General features: G+C 42.3%; 1 protein-coding gene across 5 annotated transcripts in view; it reads right to left on the bottom strand.

The window, feature by feature from the left end:
• Window positions 1–19,257, bottom strand: part of NRAP (nebulin-related anchoring protein) — a 75,471-nt gene that overhangs the window by 45,038 nt on the left and 11,176 nt on the right. For 2 of the 5 annotated variants that reach the window (XM_010859313.1, XM_010859316.1), the window contains exons 9-16: window positions 18,881–18,985; window positions 14,367–14,474; window positions 13,265–13,381; window positions 10,501–10,605; window positions 8,944–9,051; window positions 7,272–7,376; window positions 2,679–2,777; window positions 1,014–1,118 (exon numbers count right to left, since the gene is read on the bottom strand). In XM_010859313.1, coding sequence (XP_010857615.1) covers window positions 1,014–1,118; window positions 2,679–2,777; window positions 7,272–7,376; window positions 8,944–9,051; window positions 10,501–10,605; window positions 13,265–13,381; window positions 14,367–14,474; window positions 18,881–18,985 — 852 coding nt within the window. The remainder of the gene's footprint in view (window positions 1–1,013; window positions 1,119–2,678; window positions 2,778–7,271; window positions 7,377–8,943; window positions 9,052–10,500; window positions 10,606–13,264; window positions 13,382–14,366; window positions 14,475–18,880; window positions 18,986–19,257) is intronic. The other 3 variants (XM_010859314.1, XM_010859315.1, XM_010859317.1) reach the window with 3 other exon arrangements.

Genomic DNA, 19,257 nt, shown 5'->3' with positions numbered 1-19,257 from the left:
AGGTGAATGGGAATCACTGTCCAGTCTTGCCAAAAGTTGAACAGAAGTTTTTTAAATTACAAAGTTGGCACCTTCATCTGTTTACAGAGCAGAATCTTGGCTGTTACTACCGAAGTGATAACAACAATTGTTAACACTGTGGATTCCCTCGCTGTAGGGCCGTGTGGGGCAATGATGGGACGGGGCAATGATGGGACAGGGCAATGAGAAGACCCACGGGTTCATCCCAGCACTGTCGCTGCCTGATCATGTGACCTTGGACAAACTACTTCACTTTTTTGGTCCTCAGTTTACCATTTGCAAAAATAATATCATATATCTGTCTAAGGGGCTTTCCTTGTGGCGCTAGTGGTAAAGAACCAGCCTACCAATGCAGGAGACATAAGAGATGTGGGTTCAATTCCTGGGTGGGAAAGATCCCCTGGAGAAGGGGCATAGCAACCTACTCCAGTATTCCCGCTTGGGGAATTCCATGGACAGAAGAGCCTGGTGGGCTACAGTCCACAGGGTCCCAAGAGTGGGACATGACTTAGCGACTAAACCACCACCTCCCAGGTTAGTTCCTCTTTCCTTTCTCCTGCCCTACAATTCCCATCTAGAATAAGAAGCCTAGTCATAGCCTCATTGTGACTCCTGGGAGAATCTGGTGATTAATAAGTTTTGTCTTCTTCAAACTTAAACTTTACTCACATAGCAAAGCACCAGCTAGGAGTCATCAGGATGATGATGGGGATGATGATGAGTGTGTATGAGTGTGTGTATGTGTGTGTTCCAGCATACACCATACGCAGGCACAAACACTGGGAATTCAATTGCTGTGATCAGTTTATTCTCATGAACTACCACATGCCATGAGGCAGCAACATTCAAAATTACAACCTGATGGGCGCCTCTGATGAACCTCTCCATGAACAGAGGAGTCCCTGGGCCCTGTCTGCTGGACCACCCTTGTCCCTTCATTTTCACGTCTGTTTATAGCCCCCACCACGTTCTCACCCATGCTCCTTGCTCACCTCACTAAACAATTCCGCGTTGGTTCTGGCCTTCACCAGCTGAGGGACATCCTGGGGCAACGTATAATTCAACTTGTTTTTCTCATAGTCAGCACGGTAATTCACCTGTTGGATTTCAAATAAACCCGCAGGGTAAGCACATGGTTTTGACATGACAGAAGGAGAACTTTGGAGAGAATGCGCTCTTTCTCAGTCTCTTTTTGTAGGCCCGTAGCCGAGAAGGAATTTCTGGAAAAGGCATTTCACAAGGAAGCCTGTAATTTTACGAATGTTTTAAATTAACAGACGGAAGATGCCAAATGAAAAGTCAAACAACTCAAAGGCATGCTCACAGTTACAAGTTTGCAAAAGACTTCCCTGTGGCTACCTCACCTGCTGGCCTCTGAAGCACTTGAGGGTATGAAACTCGTTTTTTTAAACTTACTGCAATGCCAAACCTCTCGCTATGTGCAGTTAGATACTCAAAGAGTAATTATCAAATGTCTGCTCACATTGGAAACAGACCATCTTAAACCACACACACAAACAGCCAACCAGACATTTTATGATTCCCAACGGAAGAACACGGCATCATATGAAAAGCAGTCTTGCCCCCAAATTAAACCTGAGCCTGACCAAACCTAGAGATCCAACTATTATTTTGTAGGCACTGGAGGCCAGAAGAACACATGTACAATCACACTGGGATACAGTCAGCAAAGCTCAGATGTGGGAAACTTTATAGGATAACCAGTTCAGTTTCTTCAACAAACAACTTGCAAGAAAAGAGATAAAGAGGAAAACGTAAAGATCAAAAGAGTCTTGAAGACATATCAACCAATCACAAAGTGTGGACCTTATCTGGAGCTTGATTCAGACAAACTGCGAAAAAAAAAAAAATAACCCTATGAGACAACTGGAATGCTGAATCCCACCTGGACATTGGTGATGTTAAGAATTTTTGTTGGTTTTTTTGGTGTGCTATATCAAAATTGTATAAATATGTTTAAAATTATTTTTACATTTTAGAGATTCATACTAAACTATCTGTAGATTAAATTATACGATACCTAGGATTTCCTTCAAAATAATATGGAGGTGGGCAGTGGATGTGCATACTGAAGCAAGACTGGCTACGAGTTAATTCACTGAAGCTGAGTGACGGCTGCCTGGGGGTTCATTATGCTGTTCTTTATACTTCTGAATGTATTTGAAATTTATAAAATAAAGTTTAAATCAAAGAGAGTGATTTCTGGACTCTCCTAGAGGTCCAGTGATTAAGAATCCGCCTGTCAAAGCAGCGGACACGGGTTTGATCCCTGGTCTGGGAGGATCCCACATGCTGGCACATGACCAACTAAGCTGGCACATCACAACTACTCTAGGGTCCATGCTCCAAAACTAGAAAAGCTACCGCAATGAGAAGCCCAAGCATCACAGCTAGAGAGGAGCCCCTGACTGCCGCAGCTATAGAAAGGCTGCACGCACAGCGCAAGGAAGACCCAGCGCAGCCAAACATAAACAAATATTAAAAATAGTAACTTTTAAAAAGAACCATCTCGTGCTTGTAACAGGACATATGACACCATCAATGGAAGTCAAATCTTTGGGGAACCAGATATCCAGAATCCTGCAAAGCAACTGCAAGTCCCCCACATCTAGCCGGGTGGAGAGGGTGTCACTTACATGACTCAGTTGCTGGGCATTGATTTTGGCTTGAACAATCTGAGGTGTGTTGGTCACAGAGCTGTACTTCAGCTTGTCGATGCTTTGCCTGTAGTTGACCTGGATGCAGAGAGGTACAAGGTGTCACTGTACTTTGCTTTAAGATTTCCTTAGCTCCCTCCCCCCAGGCGTATAGAGCCATGATTCTCAAATGACCAAAGCAAAACCCGAAGATTCCAGTTGGAGACCAACAGAGACTCCAAGCCCATAGATGGAGAAACAGTCCCCTGAAGAGTGAGTGACTGAACAAGCGGCTCATAAAAAGAGTTCAACTGAATGGCCAGGGAATGGAAGAAAGGGTGATCATCCACATTGCCAATCAGAGAAAGGAATTTTAAAACCTACCATCTCCAAGCTAGGCCCTTTAGTCAATTAGGTTCTGGATCTGTTAGTAGCAGTCAGATTACCATCAAACATCTCACACATGGTCTTCATGCCTCTGTTTAATTGCCCAAAGCCCAGGGCCCCACCCAGGATCCTGTACAGTATGGCAGCTTCTTTAGGCCTCCACTCCCCACTTTCTGGCCTCCCACTAGCTCTTACGTCTCTGTCCACACTGCACCTACTGCCTCGACCATGATCCCACAGCAGGGGGCTCTGCCCTCACAGGGGGCAGCCTTGCACTGTTCTACTATATCCTGTCTGTCTAAACCAGAGTCTGATGTCTTTGTCATCCTACCCACCTGCCGTCACCTCCTGTTGACACCTCCCTGGGTGACAGCTCACCCCTGTGAGTCACAGACCACTAGCTGGATGGCACTTGTCTTGGCTCAGTGTTTGGCCTCATTGTGGGGGAGTAATGAGGAGTGGTGGGGGCTGTGGCAAAGGGCAGAGCTACCGCTCAGCTCTGAGAGATGGTGATCTTGATCAAATGGGACTCAGAGTAGCCAGACAGTCCAGTTATCCCAAAGAAACCAGAAACCCATATTATTATATAAATTCTTACAATTTTAAATGCTGAGAAACAGTTCAGTATTTTAAAACCCACTGACCCAAGGGAAACAGACCCAGTGAAAAGCTTGAGATGGCATCTCTTGCTTGGACTCACTCCATTCTTGCCTGTTCCAACAGGAGCTAAACAACAATTACGACTGAAAAATAGCACTTACTATGTGCCTGCCACTACTGCAAGTGCTTTACGTTTATTTACACATTGAATCTTCCCAACCACCCTGTGGGGAGCACTGTTATCCCCACCTTACAACATGTGAACTGAGGCACAGAGCCCTGAAGTGACTTGCTCAAGGTCACCAGCCGGTGTCAGAAAGTAAGTGTTAGTCACTCAGTCATGTTTGACTCTTTGAGATGCCATGAACCGTAGCCCATCAGGCTCCTCTGTTCATGGAATTTTCCAGGCAAAAATACTAGAGCGGATAGCTATTCCCTTCTCCTCGGGTATCTTCCCCACCAGGGGTTGAATCCCGGTCTCCCGCGTTGCAGGAAGATTCTTTACTGTCTGAGCCACCAGGAAAGTCCCTGGTATCAGAGCTAGAGTTCAAATCCCAGCAGTCGGCCTCCCAAAGTGGCTCCCAGACTGCATACTATAACTGTGGTTTTGCCAATGCTGGTGTGCTTGGAACTGTTACCTGTTATCTTATAGATGAGTCAGGGGTTCCCTATAACCAGAGCTATCTGTGCTTACAGAAGGAGATGTATTATGACAAATTAGAAAACAAACAAAACAAAAATCAAAAAGACTTATAAATTAGCTTCTAGAACAAGACCTAAGAACAGAGTGTTCCAAGTACTAGACTACAGAATCTTTTGTTGGGATTTGGAGAAAAGGGAGAGCATTGCTTCATTCTATTTAGTTAACAATTCAAGGAGAAAAGTTTTTTTACATTCTGAGTTTTGGACCTGGGGTATGTAGAAAAACTAGGAAATATGAAGTCATTTCAATGTCAAATATTAATGAGATTACACTATAGTAGCTTCCTAACGCACTAAGTCAGAGGGAAAATTATCATCTCATAATAGAGTCTAATAGAATTCAGAATTATGCATGATAAAATGTCACAAAACTCTTTTTTAAATGGCACATTTCTTCCTGATAATTCTGCATTAAGTATGTAGCAGAGCACAATTACTTTCCTCTGCAGGACATAATTAACACTCTCCATGATTAATTATATCTTTGCAACATCACAGATGCTTGGTCAATGCTTCAGTCTACTTTCTGAAAGGTCCCTTTGCTGAGGGTAGAGTCTCATTTTAATGCTATTAGTGTTTTTAAAATCCATCTGAAAGGAATGCTCTCTAATTAAGGGCCCATGCTTGTTTATTTGATTTCAGGGATACCTGACCAACTTTAAGACTACCAGACAGAAAGAGAGACCTCAAATATAAATGGATTCCCAAACTTCCTGAAAACTAAAGTCCTACATTAAGGGCGGTAAAAATTTTCACACAGGAGCCAGGAAAATAAAAAAAGTAAAGCAGGTGAAGGTGATAGAAGAAGTGGGCACTGAGTCCCCATCAACTGCTGCGACGCAGGAACTAGGGCCACAGTTCCTGTGTGAACTCACAATTTCTACATATCGTTTCAAAAACAAGTTTTCTTAACACTGTGTGGCCACACCAAATACCTCTGCAACCTGGATCTGGCTCACGGGCTGCCAGTGCAGAATCTACCTCTGCTTCCAATTAATGTTTCTAATCCAGTCTAGTTTAATTCATCTCTCAGACTTCTCCAGGTTGAGCTGACTCTATTGCAGATGCCTGGTTTGATCCACTGTCTTATATAGGCAAATGTAATAGCAAGTCATGTTGTAACATATAACATGTTATAACATATAACATGACCCTATATAATAGTTGTAGGACCCTCTCTCATTTCATTTGTGTTACTAAGCATTGTTTCTAGAATTCTACTGTCAAAGTGAAAGTGTTAGTTCCTCAGTCATGTCCGACTCTATGCAACCCCATGGACTGCAGCCCGCCAGGCTCCTCTGTCCATGGGATTTCCCAAGCAAGAATACTGGAGTGGGTTGCCACTTCCTTCTCCAGGGGATCTTCCTGACCCAGGGATTGAACCCCGGCCTCCTGCATTGCAGGCGGATTCTTTATTGACTGAGCTACTATGGAAGCCCACTCAAAGAAAGAACTCACTCAGAAGCCCACTGTGAAAGAACTCACTCAGATTTTATGAGATGCTCTTGATTTCTCGTTACTCAGGTAATGTATGCAGCCAAAAAAAGAAACCTGGCTTTGGTAGCCAAGTTTAAACTTGAATTTCATTAAGGTGAAATGAGTAAGTCAATGCAACCAAACTTTCTGGGAAAGGGAGAAGCAAAATGGGGGCTCTTTATATTCTACTTCCCATCCCCGGCTTTATCACACATCTGAAAAGTCCCTTTCATCCATCAAGCTGTCATTTGCCACTGACTGGCCTTTGTTGTCCTGTATCTATGTTAGATGCTGGAGATGCCCAGCTGAACTTGCCACTGCTCCTACTCGGAGCAAAAGGGAAACAGCTGCAAAGACCTATCTACCAACAGCACAGACCAAGTCAACTGCTGGAGCTGTGCTGACTCCAGAAGAATGTGAAGGAAAGTAGCCCTGAGCACTCAATGGGCACAAGTTGAATAACATACTAAATTATTTTTTTAAGATTTTTTTTTGATGTGGACCCTTTTTAAAGTCTTTATTGAATTTGTTACAATATAGTTTCTGTTTCATGTTTTGGTTTTTCAGCCATGAGGCATGTAGGATCTTAGCTTCCTGACCAGGGATCCAAACCTCATCTCCTGCATTGGAAGGTGAAGTCTTAAACACTGGACCACCAGGGAAGTCCATGATTGACTGAAGAGTCCATGACTCTCACTGACAAATGTGAACTGACAACTCAGTTCTAAACCACCTTATATACTTTTTAAAACAGCAGATAACTTCTACTGTTTCCCTTGTACATTTCTGTATTTTCTAAATTTTCTGTAATCAACATGTAGTAAAATTCTTGCAATTAGAAAACAATGAAATTAATTAATTATACATATTTCATTGGAGATAAACCAAACTATAAATAAATCAAATCACTGCTATAATATTACATAATAAAATTAAGTTATTTTACTTAATCTTAAATTATTTTATTTAATATTATATAAAATTAAATTTAAAAATTACACACATATTTCTCCTGGGGAAAATAATTAAGTGCTCCTGGAGAAAATAATTAAAGCCAATGCTGCCATTTCCTCTCAACTTATAGCTATTTCAGTTTACTTCCTCTGGTCCTCAAACATAAAACTTAAAAAAAATAAAATAAACCTCATCACTGCTAGCAAATAATTACTTTAAATGTGCTCAGCAGCAGATACAGTTCCCAAATTCTAAGACGTTTCCAAGATGAAACCAGGGTTGTCTCTGCCTTATGTTGGAAATCCAAGAGTTTCCAGACATGAATATATGAATGTCGTGTTAGAAAAGAGTTACTTTTTCTCAGTCCCTTGTATCTCCTAAGAACTGCTGTATCCTGTTTTTTTCTGTCTCGCTAAGAATCACTCCATTGGAGGGAAGTGATGAGGAATACAGGTCTACTGGGGAAGAACTCACGTCTTTCAAGGGAGCCAGTTTCACTGTTGTTTGATAGGAAGGGGTAAGAGTGGCTGGGTAGTTGTAGTCGACAACATCGTGTTTATAATCAGCCTTGTAGGCGATCTGAAACACAAAGAAAAGACCAAAAAAAGAGCAATTAGCCCCCACTTTCTTGTGACCTTGTTTGAATGTCATAAAAATATTCTTTAAATAACCAGAAACAAAATTAATTCAGTTTCATCACCTCCAAGGAAAATTAAATTACATTCACACTTTTGCCTTTAATTAATTTGAATTCTTCTTCTTAATTAACCCAAAATTAGCTAACTTTATCTGTAGCACATTTATTTTATCTTTCTTATTAACCATGGAGTCCCTTGTAGATTTTTTTGTTAAAGAAGAAGCATTTGCATACAAGTATACAATAAAAGAGCTTCTTGGCTAATGCCCAGAAAATAAATGAAAATTCAAGAGTCTTCAGAGTACTTGAAATTTTTTTCTAAAGGTCAAATTTGACTTTCTCAGGCAGATGAAATTTGACATGTGTATGTTTTAATAATGAGATCAGCTTCTTCTTAGTGTCCTTTACTTCCAAGATGTACACTCTGGCATTTGCAAACGTGTAAACTGAATGAAGGAAAGTTATGACCAACCTAGACAGCATATTAAAAAGCAGAGATATTACTTTGCCAACAAAGGTCCGTCAAGTCAAGGCTATGATTTTTCCAGTGGTCATGCATGGATGTGAGAGTTGGACTGTGAAGAAAGCTGAGTGCCGAAGAATTGATGCTTTTGAACTGTGGTGTTGGAGAAGACTCTTGAGAGTCCCTTGGACTGCAAGGAGATCCAACCAGTCCATTCTAAAGGAGATCAGTCCTGGGTGTTCATTGGAAGGAATGATGCTAAAACTGAAACTCCAGTACTTTGGCCACCTCATGCAAAGAGTTGACTCATTGGAAAAGACCCTGATGCTGGGAGGGATTGGGGGCAGGAGGAGAAGGGGATGAAAGAGGATGAGATGGCTGGATGGCATCACCGACTCGATGCACATGAGTCTGAGTGAACTCCGGGAGTTGGTGATGGACAGGGAGGCCTGGTGTGCTGTGATTCATGGGGTGGAAAAGAGTTGGATATGACTGAGTGACTGAACTGAAACTAAATGGACAAAGACAGAGATAATAGATCACACGCTTTAGCAAAAAGAGGGACCTAATCTATCTTGTTATCCCACTACATTGAGCAGTGCCTGGACACAGGAAATCTACAATGAACATTAAGATGGAACAAATGAATAAATCAGTCAACCAACCAACCAGTTTCAAATAAATCATAAACACTTTGGAAATCTGAAGCATTTCAAATGAGAATCACGCTCATCCATTTCTCTTTATCTCTCAGAAACTGAAAGTTTTTGTTACACTGGATCAATTACAATAGATCTAAGTACTCTTCAAAGCAGAGAAAGCTGAGATTAATACATGGAAGCTTTTGAAAATTTTCAAGGATTTTTTACCTAGCGTTGGTTGTATTGATTAACATTTAGAAACTCTTTGAGGTCAGTCTTTACACAACAAAACACTGACTTTTTAAAAGGGGAGGTTGGGAAAGAATTGGCTGAATTCCTCGTGGCCTTTCTCCCTCCACCCCAATAGACCCCAAGGACATGCAGGCCCTTCACAACAGGACTCACATTGCTTGCCAGGCTTCCAACTTTCAGAGCATGGAGCATCCGTTTGTCCATCCCGACTCCTTCATAGCGGCCTCTCATGCGGTTCTGGTAGTTTTCTTTATATTTATTCTACATGGGAACACAAAACCTTCAACAAAAGCATTCTCTCCCCAACTCGTGGAAGACAAACAACTCATCTTAACGCACTAAATCCAACATATAAATGATTAAATAGAGCCTATTTATGTATTCAGTGGGTCAGCGAATTAAAAATAAGACAAACCTAAAAAAAAATTAGAATTCAAGAAGTTGGGATAAAACAAGCATACAAGCAAACACAGGATCTGATGCATAGACAGCACATAACAGACCTGATTTTTTTTTTTTAACATTTTCAGTTGTAAACATACCAGATTTTTCCAATGTGAAAACCTATCACATGAATGTGGAGCTTTCCAAGGACAAGCACTGATCACACAGGGGCTGCATGCAACCCCATGCCCCAAGCCCTGCACTGCATGCTATTACCACTCCTTCTAGATACATGAAGAATAAAACCCGGGCTTTGCCAAATTCTGCACCTTTTACATGACACATTGGTTATTGCCGCGACCATGTTAAGTAACTATATTATGTCCCAAATGCAGCTTACAAAGAACAAAACAAGAAGACAAGAAGTCAGAAAAATCTGAGTACTTTCTAATAAAGCTACATTAAAATCACCTACCTTGGGAGGCCATTGAGTTTCCAGGCACTGAGAGTATTTTAACAGAATACTATGACTCTACATCAGATATAGTTCTATTTATCTCAGTTAATCTTCACAAACACTCTATGAGCAGGAAGGATTTATTATCATCCCCATTTTACAGACAGGCAAATGGCTCCATGAACTTAAGCAACTTGCCCAAAGTCGGCCACTTAGCCAATTATGGAACCAGGCCCGTCAGCTCCAAAGCTGGTGCGCTCAACTATGGCATGTATGCAAAAAAAAAAAAAAAAATTCCTTACTAAGCCTTACGAAGTCCCACATGATTTCAGATTTTACTACGATAAGCAACTAAGTAGAAGTACAATCATATAAACCAGTCTTTGTTCTTAAGGATACATCCCCAGACTTTGAGAATTTCCAAATTTGCAAATGCCACGCCAGCATACATCTGCTCAGCTGTAAGATGGGGAAATAACACCTGGCCCCCCAGGTGACCGTGCAGGATAACTGAAATTATGTACTAATTTAAGAAGCACAAAGTCAAGTTGAGAGGGAACGCTGCATGCTCAGCTAGGCTTCCTCACCAGCATTTGCCCTAGGATCTGGATACTGTTTTACATGAAGGAGGCAAGAGGGCAGATGCAGCCCTGAGGATTCAGGGTCAAGTGCATGCTGGGGATTTAACACTCCATGGACCAGCCCCAGCAGGCAATCTCTATCAACACTCATAGTATCTGTGCCTAAGAAGCCATGCTTCTCCAAGACATCCAGATGCATTCACATACATGGTCTCTTAAGAGGCCAAGAAATTCAGGTCATTAAAAAAAAAAAAAGGCCAAACAAAGGCTTAGGCATTAAAAACTCACATCGCTGGTGAATTTTGAAATCTTGCACACATTCCTGAATTGAGGCGTTTCACAGTAGTTGATACTATGACCTTTACTACTTTCCAGATCCTTCTTATACTCCACCTTGGAAACCAAAACACCAGATGCACAGGAGAACCAAACCCAAAGTCACTCTTGAAAATGTCACCAGGGCTCAACTTAGGATATTTTTAGAAAACTTTCAACTGAAGATTTTGAAATACCAGGCATAGGCTACTGTAGGTCAACAATACATGTTTTCCTTTCAAATAGTTAATAAGCAAACAATCAGTTTGGTTCTGAATATTAAAAAATATATAGTCCCTTTCAAGAGTAAATACTTTTTAAGATTCTTATATAGCTCAAAAAAAAAAGGCAAAACAGTCTTAGAAATCAGGACAGTGGTTACTTCTGAGGACAGGTGTCTGGGAGGATGTCAGGACTTCTGGTCATGTTCTGTTTTTTGATCTGATTGCTTATTACAAAGATGAGTCCACTTGTGGAAATTCTTCCTATTGAACACTTAAGATATATGCACTTCTCTGTATATATACTTCAGTAGAATTTAACCAAAAAAGTTACTTTACAAAAGAGCATAATAAATGAGACCACACATAAACACAGGAGTGCGTTCTAATTTTAAATGGCTAGCTGAGCTCCTCTGGGTCGTTGTATGTAAGATGTGAGGTCATTATTAAATAGACTCCAAGTCGTTCCAGGTAATTGGAGAAGGCAGCTGAAGGCTAGTTACCATTAATAGAGGCAGGGCTGGTTTGTCTTACTAGAGAAGCATAATGGCAAAAAGAAATGGAAGGTTCCCTTGTGATGTTTACCAAAGGAAATACAATTTATTTTCATACCTTATAAAACATTTGGTGGGAATATGCCTCTTAAAGTTTGCAAGATGCATCATAATGCTTATAATATGATATAAAATGAAGAAAAGCACATAAAACTGTACACACAGTTGAATTCTAACTCTATAAAAAATGTTTTTATATTCATATATTTGTTTATAGTACATTCACATAGAAAAGGGCTTCCCTGGTGGCTCAGATGGTAAAGAGTCTGCCTGTAATGCAAAAGACCTGGGTTCAACCCCTGGGTTGAAAAGATTCCTGGAGAAGGAAATGGCAACCCACTCCAATATTCTTGCCTGGAAAATCCCATGAATGGGGGAGCCTGGTGAGCTACAGCCCATGGGGTCCGAAAAGAGTTGGACACAAATGAGCAATTAACACTTTCACTTTGGGTAGAAAAAGGCCAAAATGGTAACAGTGTTATTCCTGGGTCTGGTTCTAGTTCTGCCCCTAGAAGTCTATCAGAACCACAATAAGACACTTGACTTTTCCACGTCTATGACAAAGCCAGAGACAAAAGACTGCAAAGACCCCACCTAGATCTAATGTTCCATGAGTCAAAACGCAAGATTCAGCAAACTTTTTCTGTAAATGAGCAGATAGTAAACATTTGAGTCTTGGTAGGACGTGTGTGTGTGTGTGTGTGTGTGTGTGTGTGTGTGCACTGAGTCACTTCAGTCATGTCCAACTCTTTGCGACCCTGTGTGCCACCTGGGAAGCCCTGCACGATGTACCATCTATCTATTCTGCCCGTATCGTTCAAAAGCAGATACACGATGTATTTCAATAAGACTTCATTTCTAAAAATAGGCTGTGGGCCAGATTTGTTACTCAGATCATAGTTTGCTGAACTCTGGCCTAGAGCATAAGAATCATATGGACAATTTGTTTAAAATGCAGGTTCTGGACTTCCATGGTGGTCCCATGGCTAAGCCTCCCCATTCCAGGCAAGGGGCTTGGGTTCGATCCCTGGTCAGGGAACCAGATCCCATATGCAGCAACTAAGACCTGGCACAGCCAAATATACAATTTTTTTAAAATGCAGGTTCCGTGGGCTTGGCACCTATCCACTATTTTTAAGTATCTGAAGTTTCTGATGATGCCCAGGAAATGTACACTCTTGTGATTCTGAGCAGCATCACAGGCTAAGGCACTTTTTGGGATAAAGGACTGACAGGGAAGAGAAGAAAAATCTTTTAGGATATTTGCACATCCTTTTTTGAGTTGCAGACAACTTGTTAGATGAGTCCTATGCATAGCCTGGCAAGAGGCTGACAACTCAAATGCCTTCAGGGTCCTGATAGGTGATGCAAACAGGGAAGAAGCTGCTTTAAGAAACTCAAGAACAATAAAAAGGATATGGGGAACTAGAGGGGATATTCCCTTGCAAATCGCCCTGGCAATTCTAAAAATCCTAACCCCTTGGCAGGCCAAACAAAACACAGTCTCTGGCAGTCAGGTCTGCCTCTAAGGCAAGAGGAATTCATACAGCACACAGAGCTTCTTGGAAACTTGACTACAAAAATAAGAGAATGAGGGAGGTTCCATGTTCAAAACACCCCTCATCTTTGATGTCCACTCTGTAAGAATGATATATGGTTATAAAAGTTGGTTCATCCAAATTCTGGCAACTAGAAATCTACTACTGGGAACTCTGGACTATCCACAGCCCTGTGAGAATTTCAGGAGGAAACTTCTGAACCATCAGAGAAAGATTTAATTAGTTTGGTTCTATGCTCTGTTATGAATTGCTTTTGACTACCTATTCATTCTTTGGAAACTGGTAACACATGTGTAGTTCATGTGGCATTAAGACAGAATTTTTCATTCTGGGGTCACCCCTTCACTGTCTGTCGGAACCAAAGGAAGTGACAGCACACAGATGGGACCGTCCCCATACATACCTCACTCACGAGCTTGTTCACGCTCTGAGCCCGCTTCAGAACCAAGTTGTCCTGGGCTGGGAGGGAATGATAATGTGCAGCACCCTTCATCTTATTGAAGTCCTGCCTGTATTTTATCTGAAAGAAGCACACGAAGAACAACCAGAGTTGTTGTTTCATTCTCCAGGAGAGAAGTTACTCCACATCTACTCCACATTTCATGTCAACATTTATTTAATACAATTTTCTGGAGGAAAAAAAAAAAATCACATGGGTTTTTCCTCCACTAAGTCCCTAAACCACTCACTCCCTTTTAGATTAAAATATTACTGCCCCCTTTCACGTTTTTTACACTTTACATTCCAGTTCTACATAAAGAAAGGTCTCACAATGATCATACCTAAAAGTATCATCCAAAAACCCATTCTGCCTTTGGTTTTAACGACCATTTCTCATCCAGTCTCGAGTGATGAATGTGTCCTTTATTTCCCCTTTCAGGCCAAAGTGCACTTTTCTAGGGAAATGGGTGATAACTGAGTAGGAACAAAGTAAAGGAGAAGGGCAAAGGGGGTATGAGATGAATGCTGGGCCTCTAATGATTGATCAAGTTGGTGAAAGATGTGCAGTGTGCCTGTTGCTTTACCAAGTGTAATGACTTTACCAAGGGTAACAATAGCTTATCTTTCAAGGATGGCCAACTGGCTAACATTCTGCAAATAAAAATTATTTTATCAACTGGGTTACAGCCAATTTGATAATCATACTATTTATTTTAATCAGCTATTCCTCTTGAGTGCTCAATTTCTAAAGTGGGTTATTTTGCAAAGACTCTCCTAACTCCACCTGATCTGGCTAGACTGGTATCAGCGCTTGCTTCAGCTGACCTCAAGCAAGTTATGTGGTTTGTCCATGTCAATCTCCTTTAAAGCAGACAAATGTGACCTAACAGTATGAACCCAAAAAGCAGACGTCAGAAATTTGGAGAGGAATTGAAGGTTAACATTGTGCTTTGACTCAGCTCTGAAAAATTAAACTGGGTGTAGGTTTCAGGAAGCACAGTCTCCAGAGTCTAATTTTTCCTCTGCTTCTGTGGCTCTGTGGGTTGTCCCAATGAGGTACTTACATCACTAGCGAGTTCGTTGGCTTTCTTGGCGTTCTGATAAGCTGGGGTGATCATGGCCGGGAAGCTGCCCTTTCCTCTGTGCTCGCCATACTCTTCTGAGTAACCCTGCTGGGGCAATCGAAAATTTTAATCAGGGGACTTCCCTGGTGGTCTAGCAATTAAGAATCTGGAGACACGGGTTCTCTTCCTGGCCTGGGACGTAGGCTCCCACATGTTGCGGGGGCAACTAAGCCTGTGTGTCACAACTCCTGAGGCTGAGTGCAGCAGCTCCCGAAGCCCAAGTGCACCGGAGACTGTGCTCTGCAACAAGAGAAGCCACCACGATGAGGAGCTCACGCACAACAGCTAGAGAGCAGCCCCTGCCGCTCACTGCCAACACAGAAAGCCCTTGAGCAGCAACAAAGACTCAGTGCAGCCAAATAATTAGTGAATTTTAAAAAACTTTAATCAGTAATGCTCTACCCCTGGAATGGGGAGGGGATTAGCAATGATCTCTCCTACATCTCTTGTTCCTACATCTCCTGTTCCCATGGAGGCCGGTCCACACTGAACCCTCCTGTGTTCAGCCCTAAGAGCAGCACACGTGGTTATTGAGCTGGTGGACTCTGGAGGCAGACCCACCTACTATTGTCCAGCACACTTACTGGGGTCAGCACTAAGTAAACGGAAGTGATTATCATTGGCATCGTCGTTTTCATCAGATAAGTTAAGACACTGTATGAGTCTCCTAGGCCCGTGGAGTAATCATTTCTTAAAAGACACCAGGAAAGTCCCTCTGTCTTCCAGGGGTCTTGAATGCTACTGTTCTCTGACCTGTTGGCAGATCTATGCAGAGAGGCACTGATATCCCACAAACTGCCTCCCCCAGTGATGGATTCATTTCATTTACCAATAAAGGAAGGTTATATAACGATTTAAATTTTTGATATTGGGAGGAAAAGATTTCAGATTTCCACAAGATGATCTCAACTGGGACCATATGTTTATTTCAAACTAAGTATTACAACCTGAGTCTTGATTTCTTCCTTCCTCCCCACCACATCACCCAGCCACTCCCATAAAGGAGTACCTTCCTTCTCATGGAACTGTCCTCATGTGCTAAGTCGCTTCAGTCATGTCCAGCTCTTTGCGACCCTACGGACTTAGCCCACCAGGCTCCTCTGTCCATGGGATTCTCCAGGCAAGAGTATTGGAGTGGGTTGCCAGCCTGCCTCGATGGGATCTTCCCGACCCAGGATCGAATCCAAGGCTCTTAGGTCTGCTTCACTAGCAGGCAGGATCTTTACCACTAGCGCCACCTGGGAAGCCCCACGTCACTGGTGTACACCTTCCCTGGCAATCAGGAACCGGATGTACTTCAAAAGTCCATCAGATGCTACCTTCTCTCCGGGGAGCTCCTCCCTCATTCCCGGGCCTGCCCCAGGCAGAAGCGGCTGCTTCCTAATCTGTGCTCCCACAGATCTGAAACAACCCTTAGTGTGTCCCCTCGGGCTCATGACTCCATCTCACTCTGGCCTCCTCCGCGGTGGGGCTGCCTGGTTCCAGCAACACGGTTCAGAGTCTGGCACACTACTGTCTTATATGAAACAGTTGGGTAAAATTAGAATGCCCAGGGTTCCTTTCTACCCAGTAATGACAACTGCTTAGCCTAAGAGCTCCTTTTTGGTTGGTTGCCAGAAGGTTCTGGGCCACATGAACTAAGTGAAAAAAGTTAAGCTAAAAAAATAATAATAACAAAGACTCAAATTCTTTGGTAGCCTCCTTTTGCCCTTTCTGCTTTATGATTTGGAGTTGGTTTGCAGCTTTATTTTAACGTCTCTGTTTATATGAATATATGTTGTGCATGTAAATCTTTTTTTTTTTAGTATGTAAATCTTTTTGAGACCCTTAATCCTATTGGGAAGATGACAAATAATAGATTACATGGTAAAGTCCATTAACCTAAAAAATATGCATTAAAAAGAATGAACTGCTTTGTCATTTAGGCATTACAGATATTTATAGTTCCTCTGACTGCCTGTTTCTCTCTCACTCCCCCCTGATCTCACCCTGATGTGTCACGTATATCAGTGAAATGCCACAGGGGATGGAGTCCTCTTGACCGACAGCTGCTGGTGGTGCTATCAAACCAGACCCACTTTGATTCTTTTATCTGTTATTATCACGATTCCGTATGCCGTGTGCTCAGTCGCTCGGTCATATCCGACACTTTGCAGCCCCAATGACTGTAGCCCACCAGGCTCCCCTGCCCATGGAATTTTCCAGGCAAGTTCACTGGACTGGGGTGCCATTTCCTATTCCAAGGGATCTTCCCAACCCAGGCATTGAACCCACGTCTCTTATATCTCCTGCATTGGCAGATGAATTCTTTACCAGTAGCGCCACCTGGGAAGCCCATTATCATGATTGGAACTTCAAGCAAAATGCCCTAATAATCAAGGCTCCACTCTGGCACTAGGAATTTCATCACTGTGTATAGAAAGGCCTAGATACACATAAGAAATTATATGTGTGTGGTAACAGTGGCAGATAGGACGGCCCAAATATAGAACAAAATATTTTCTGCTGAATATGGAAGCCAAGTATTTTTAAAACTGACTTTGAAAAGTTGTCCAGACCATCTGAGCAACATATTTACAACATTAAACCAATAAAAACATATTTTGGGGTTTCCCTGGGGGCTCAGTGGTAAGGAATCTCCCTGTCAATGCAGGAGACATGAGTTCAATCCCTGATATTCAGGAAGATCCCACATGCCGCAAAGCAAGTAAGCCCATGCATTACGACTATTGAGCCTTTGCTCTAGAGTCCACATGCCGCATGGAGAAGGCAATGGCACCCCACTCCAGTACTCTTGCCTGGGAAATCCCATGGACGGGGGAGCCTGGTAGGCTGCAGTCCATGGGGTCGCTAAGAGTCAGACACCACTGAGCGACTTCACTTTTACTTTTCACTTTCATGCATTGGAGAAGGAAATGGCAACCCACTCCAGTGTTCTTGCCTGGAGAATCCCAGGGACGGGGGAGCCTGGTGGGCTGCCGTCTATGGGGTCGCACAGAGTCGGACGTGACTGACGCGACTTAGCAGCAGCCACATGCCGCAACGACCGGAGCTGCACGCGCTAGAGCCTGCTCTCCACAACCAGGGAGACTAATGCAAGGAGAAACCTCACGCTGCAACTAGAGAGCAGCTCCCGCTCGCCGCAGCTAGAGAAGAGCCTGCACCACAACAAAGATGCAGCACAGCCAAAAATAAATAAATAAATACAATTATAACAAATATCTTCACTGAGCTTTAAGCACTAGAAACCATTTGACTAACAATTATTGTGGAATTTAATAAAATTGCCTTATAAACTCAAAATCAGACATTTGTGTTCAGATAGACATTTTGCAAAGGGACCAAAACCTATCTTTATATTCATTCAAAGTTTCACATGAATATACCCCACAACGGTCAGGAAAGATTGAGGGCAGGAGGAGAAGGGGACAACAGAGGATGACATGGTTGGATGGCATCACCGACTCAGTGGACATGAGTTTGAGTAAACTCCGGGAGTTGGTGATGGACAGGGAGGCCTGGCGTGCTGCAGTTCATGGGGTCGAAAAGAGTTGGACACGACTGAACTGAACTGAACTGATAAGCATCTCAGTTTTCTGAAGAAGAGAAATCAGTTATTTGCTTCCTTTTATAAATTATATATGTCAAATAAGTCACATGTGTTGTAAAGTCTACTCAGTGCCAGAAAATTTAAACAACTGTCAAATTAAGAAAAAAAATATCAACTAAGGCCAACTGAATGTACTTTTCCAGAACACATATTTGGTCTTCCAACATTCTTTACTTACAACCATGAAAACATAATGTTCCATTTCCCCCTTACAATAGCTGTCTAGTACCAGAAAATACAGAGGGATGTGCAAATGAAATTAGCTTGTAATTGTCACTCAATCTTTTTACATCTTGTCAAGATGTAGTTCATTGAAGAATGAAATTGAGAAAAAAAGGCATAAAGCAATATGCCTTTTTTTCCCTCTGGCATATTGCTTTATCTGGCAACCTAGATAAGAAATTCACTTTCTAAGAAAAAGAATCCTGCTACTCAGCGAAATATTTTTCAAGACATGCATTGATCCCTTTGGTGCTACTACGCAGTGACAGGCTAAACACAGCCAGTCTGAGTCCTCAGGATTTTTCTTCAATGAATAGATGAGGATGCTTTACTCCTAGCAAACACACCATGCTGATATAGGTCCTTTAGTTTTTGTGTTTTTTTTAAAGAAAGATAAAGTATTTAGAATTTGTTTTCCTAAGTGAGTCAAGTTGAAACCTGTGTAACTGTTTGCCTGCTATTTTCTGGCTTTGAAATCCACTTTCCATAAATAGGGCAAATATAGACGACAGCCCAACCCCTGATTAAACTGTCACAGGGTGTGTCATGGGCTAGAGGGTTGCCAAACTGAGACCTGACCATCCAAAAGGGTAGTCTCCCAGGAAGTCACTTTATCACATACCTGGCCATACTGGTCCATGTATTCCTTTGGCAACGGGCCCTCAGCTCCAGCAGCAGGGCCAGCCATTCCCTTCATTTCTCTTTGATATTGTTGATGGTATCTCACCTATGTGGAGGGGAGAGAAGGATACACCTGGTAAATTTAGCCTCTTATGCACACGGGTTAGAAGAGTCAAAATGAATGTCTACGGAATGCTCTTTTTCTGCTCGAGTCTAGGGAGTGTGTCTTAGACATAAAAGTGCCTGATCATTGTTCTAGTAAAACTGACTGAAAACTTGGAAGGAAAGTTCCTTCTTGGATCCACAGTGCACACAAAAGAAGGCAGGAAGCTGGACTTGCCAGGTCTGGGTAACTTCCTGACTCCTCCCCTCCTGTGA

The sequence above is a fragment of the Bison bison genome, unplaced genomic scaffold (assembly GCF_000754665.1).
Source record: "Bison bison bison isolate TAMUID 2011002044 unplaced genomic scaffold, Bison_UMD1.0 scf7180017864456, whole genome shotgun sequence".
Lineage (NCBI taxonomy): Eukaryota > Metazoa > Chordata > Mammalia > Artiodactyla > Bovidae > Bison > Bison bison.
Note: the sequence above shows the minus strand (reverse complement) of the source record. Positions and strands in the feature narration are given on the sequence as shown.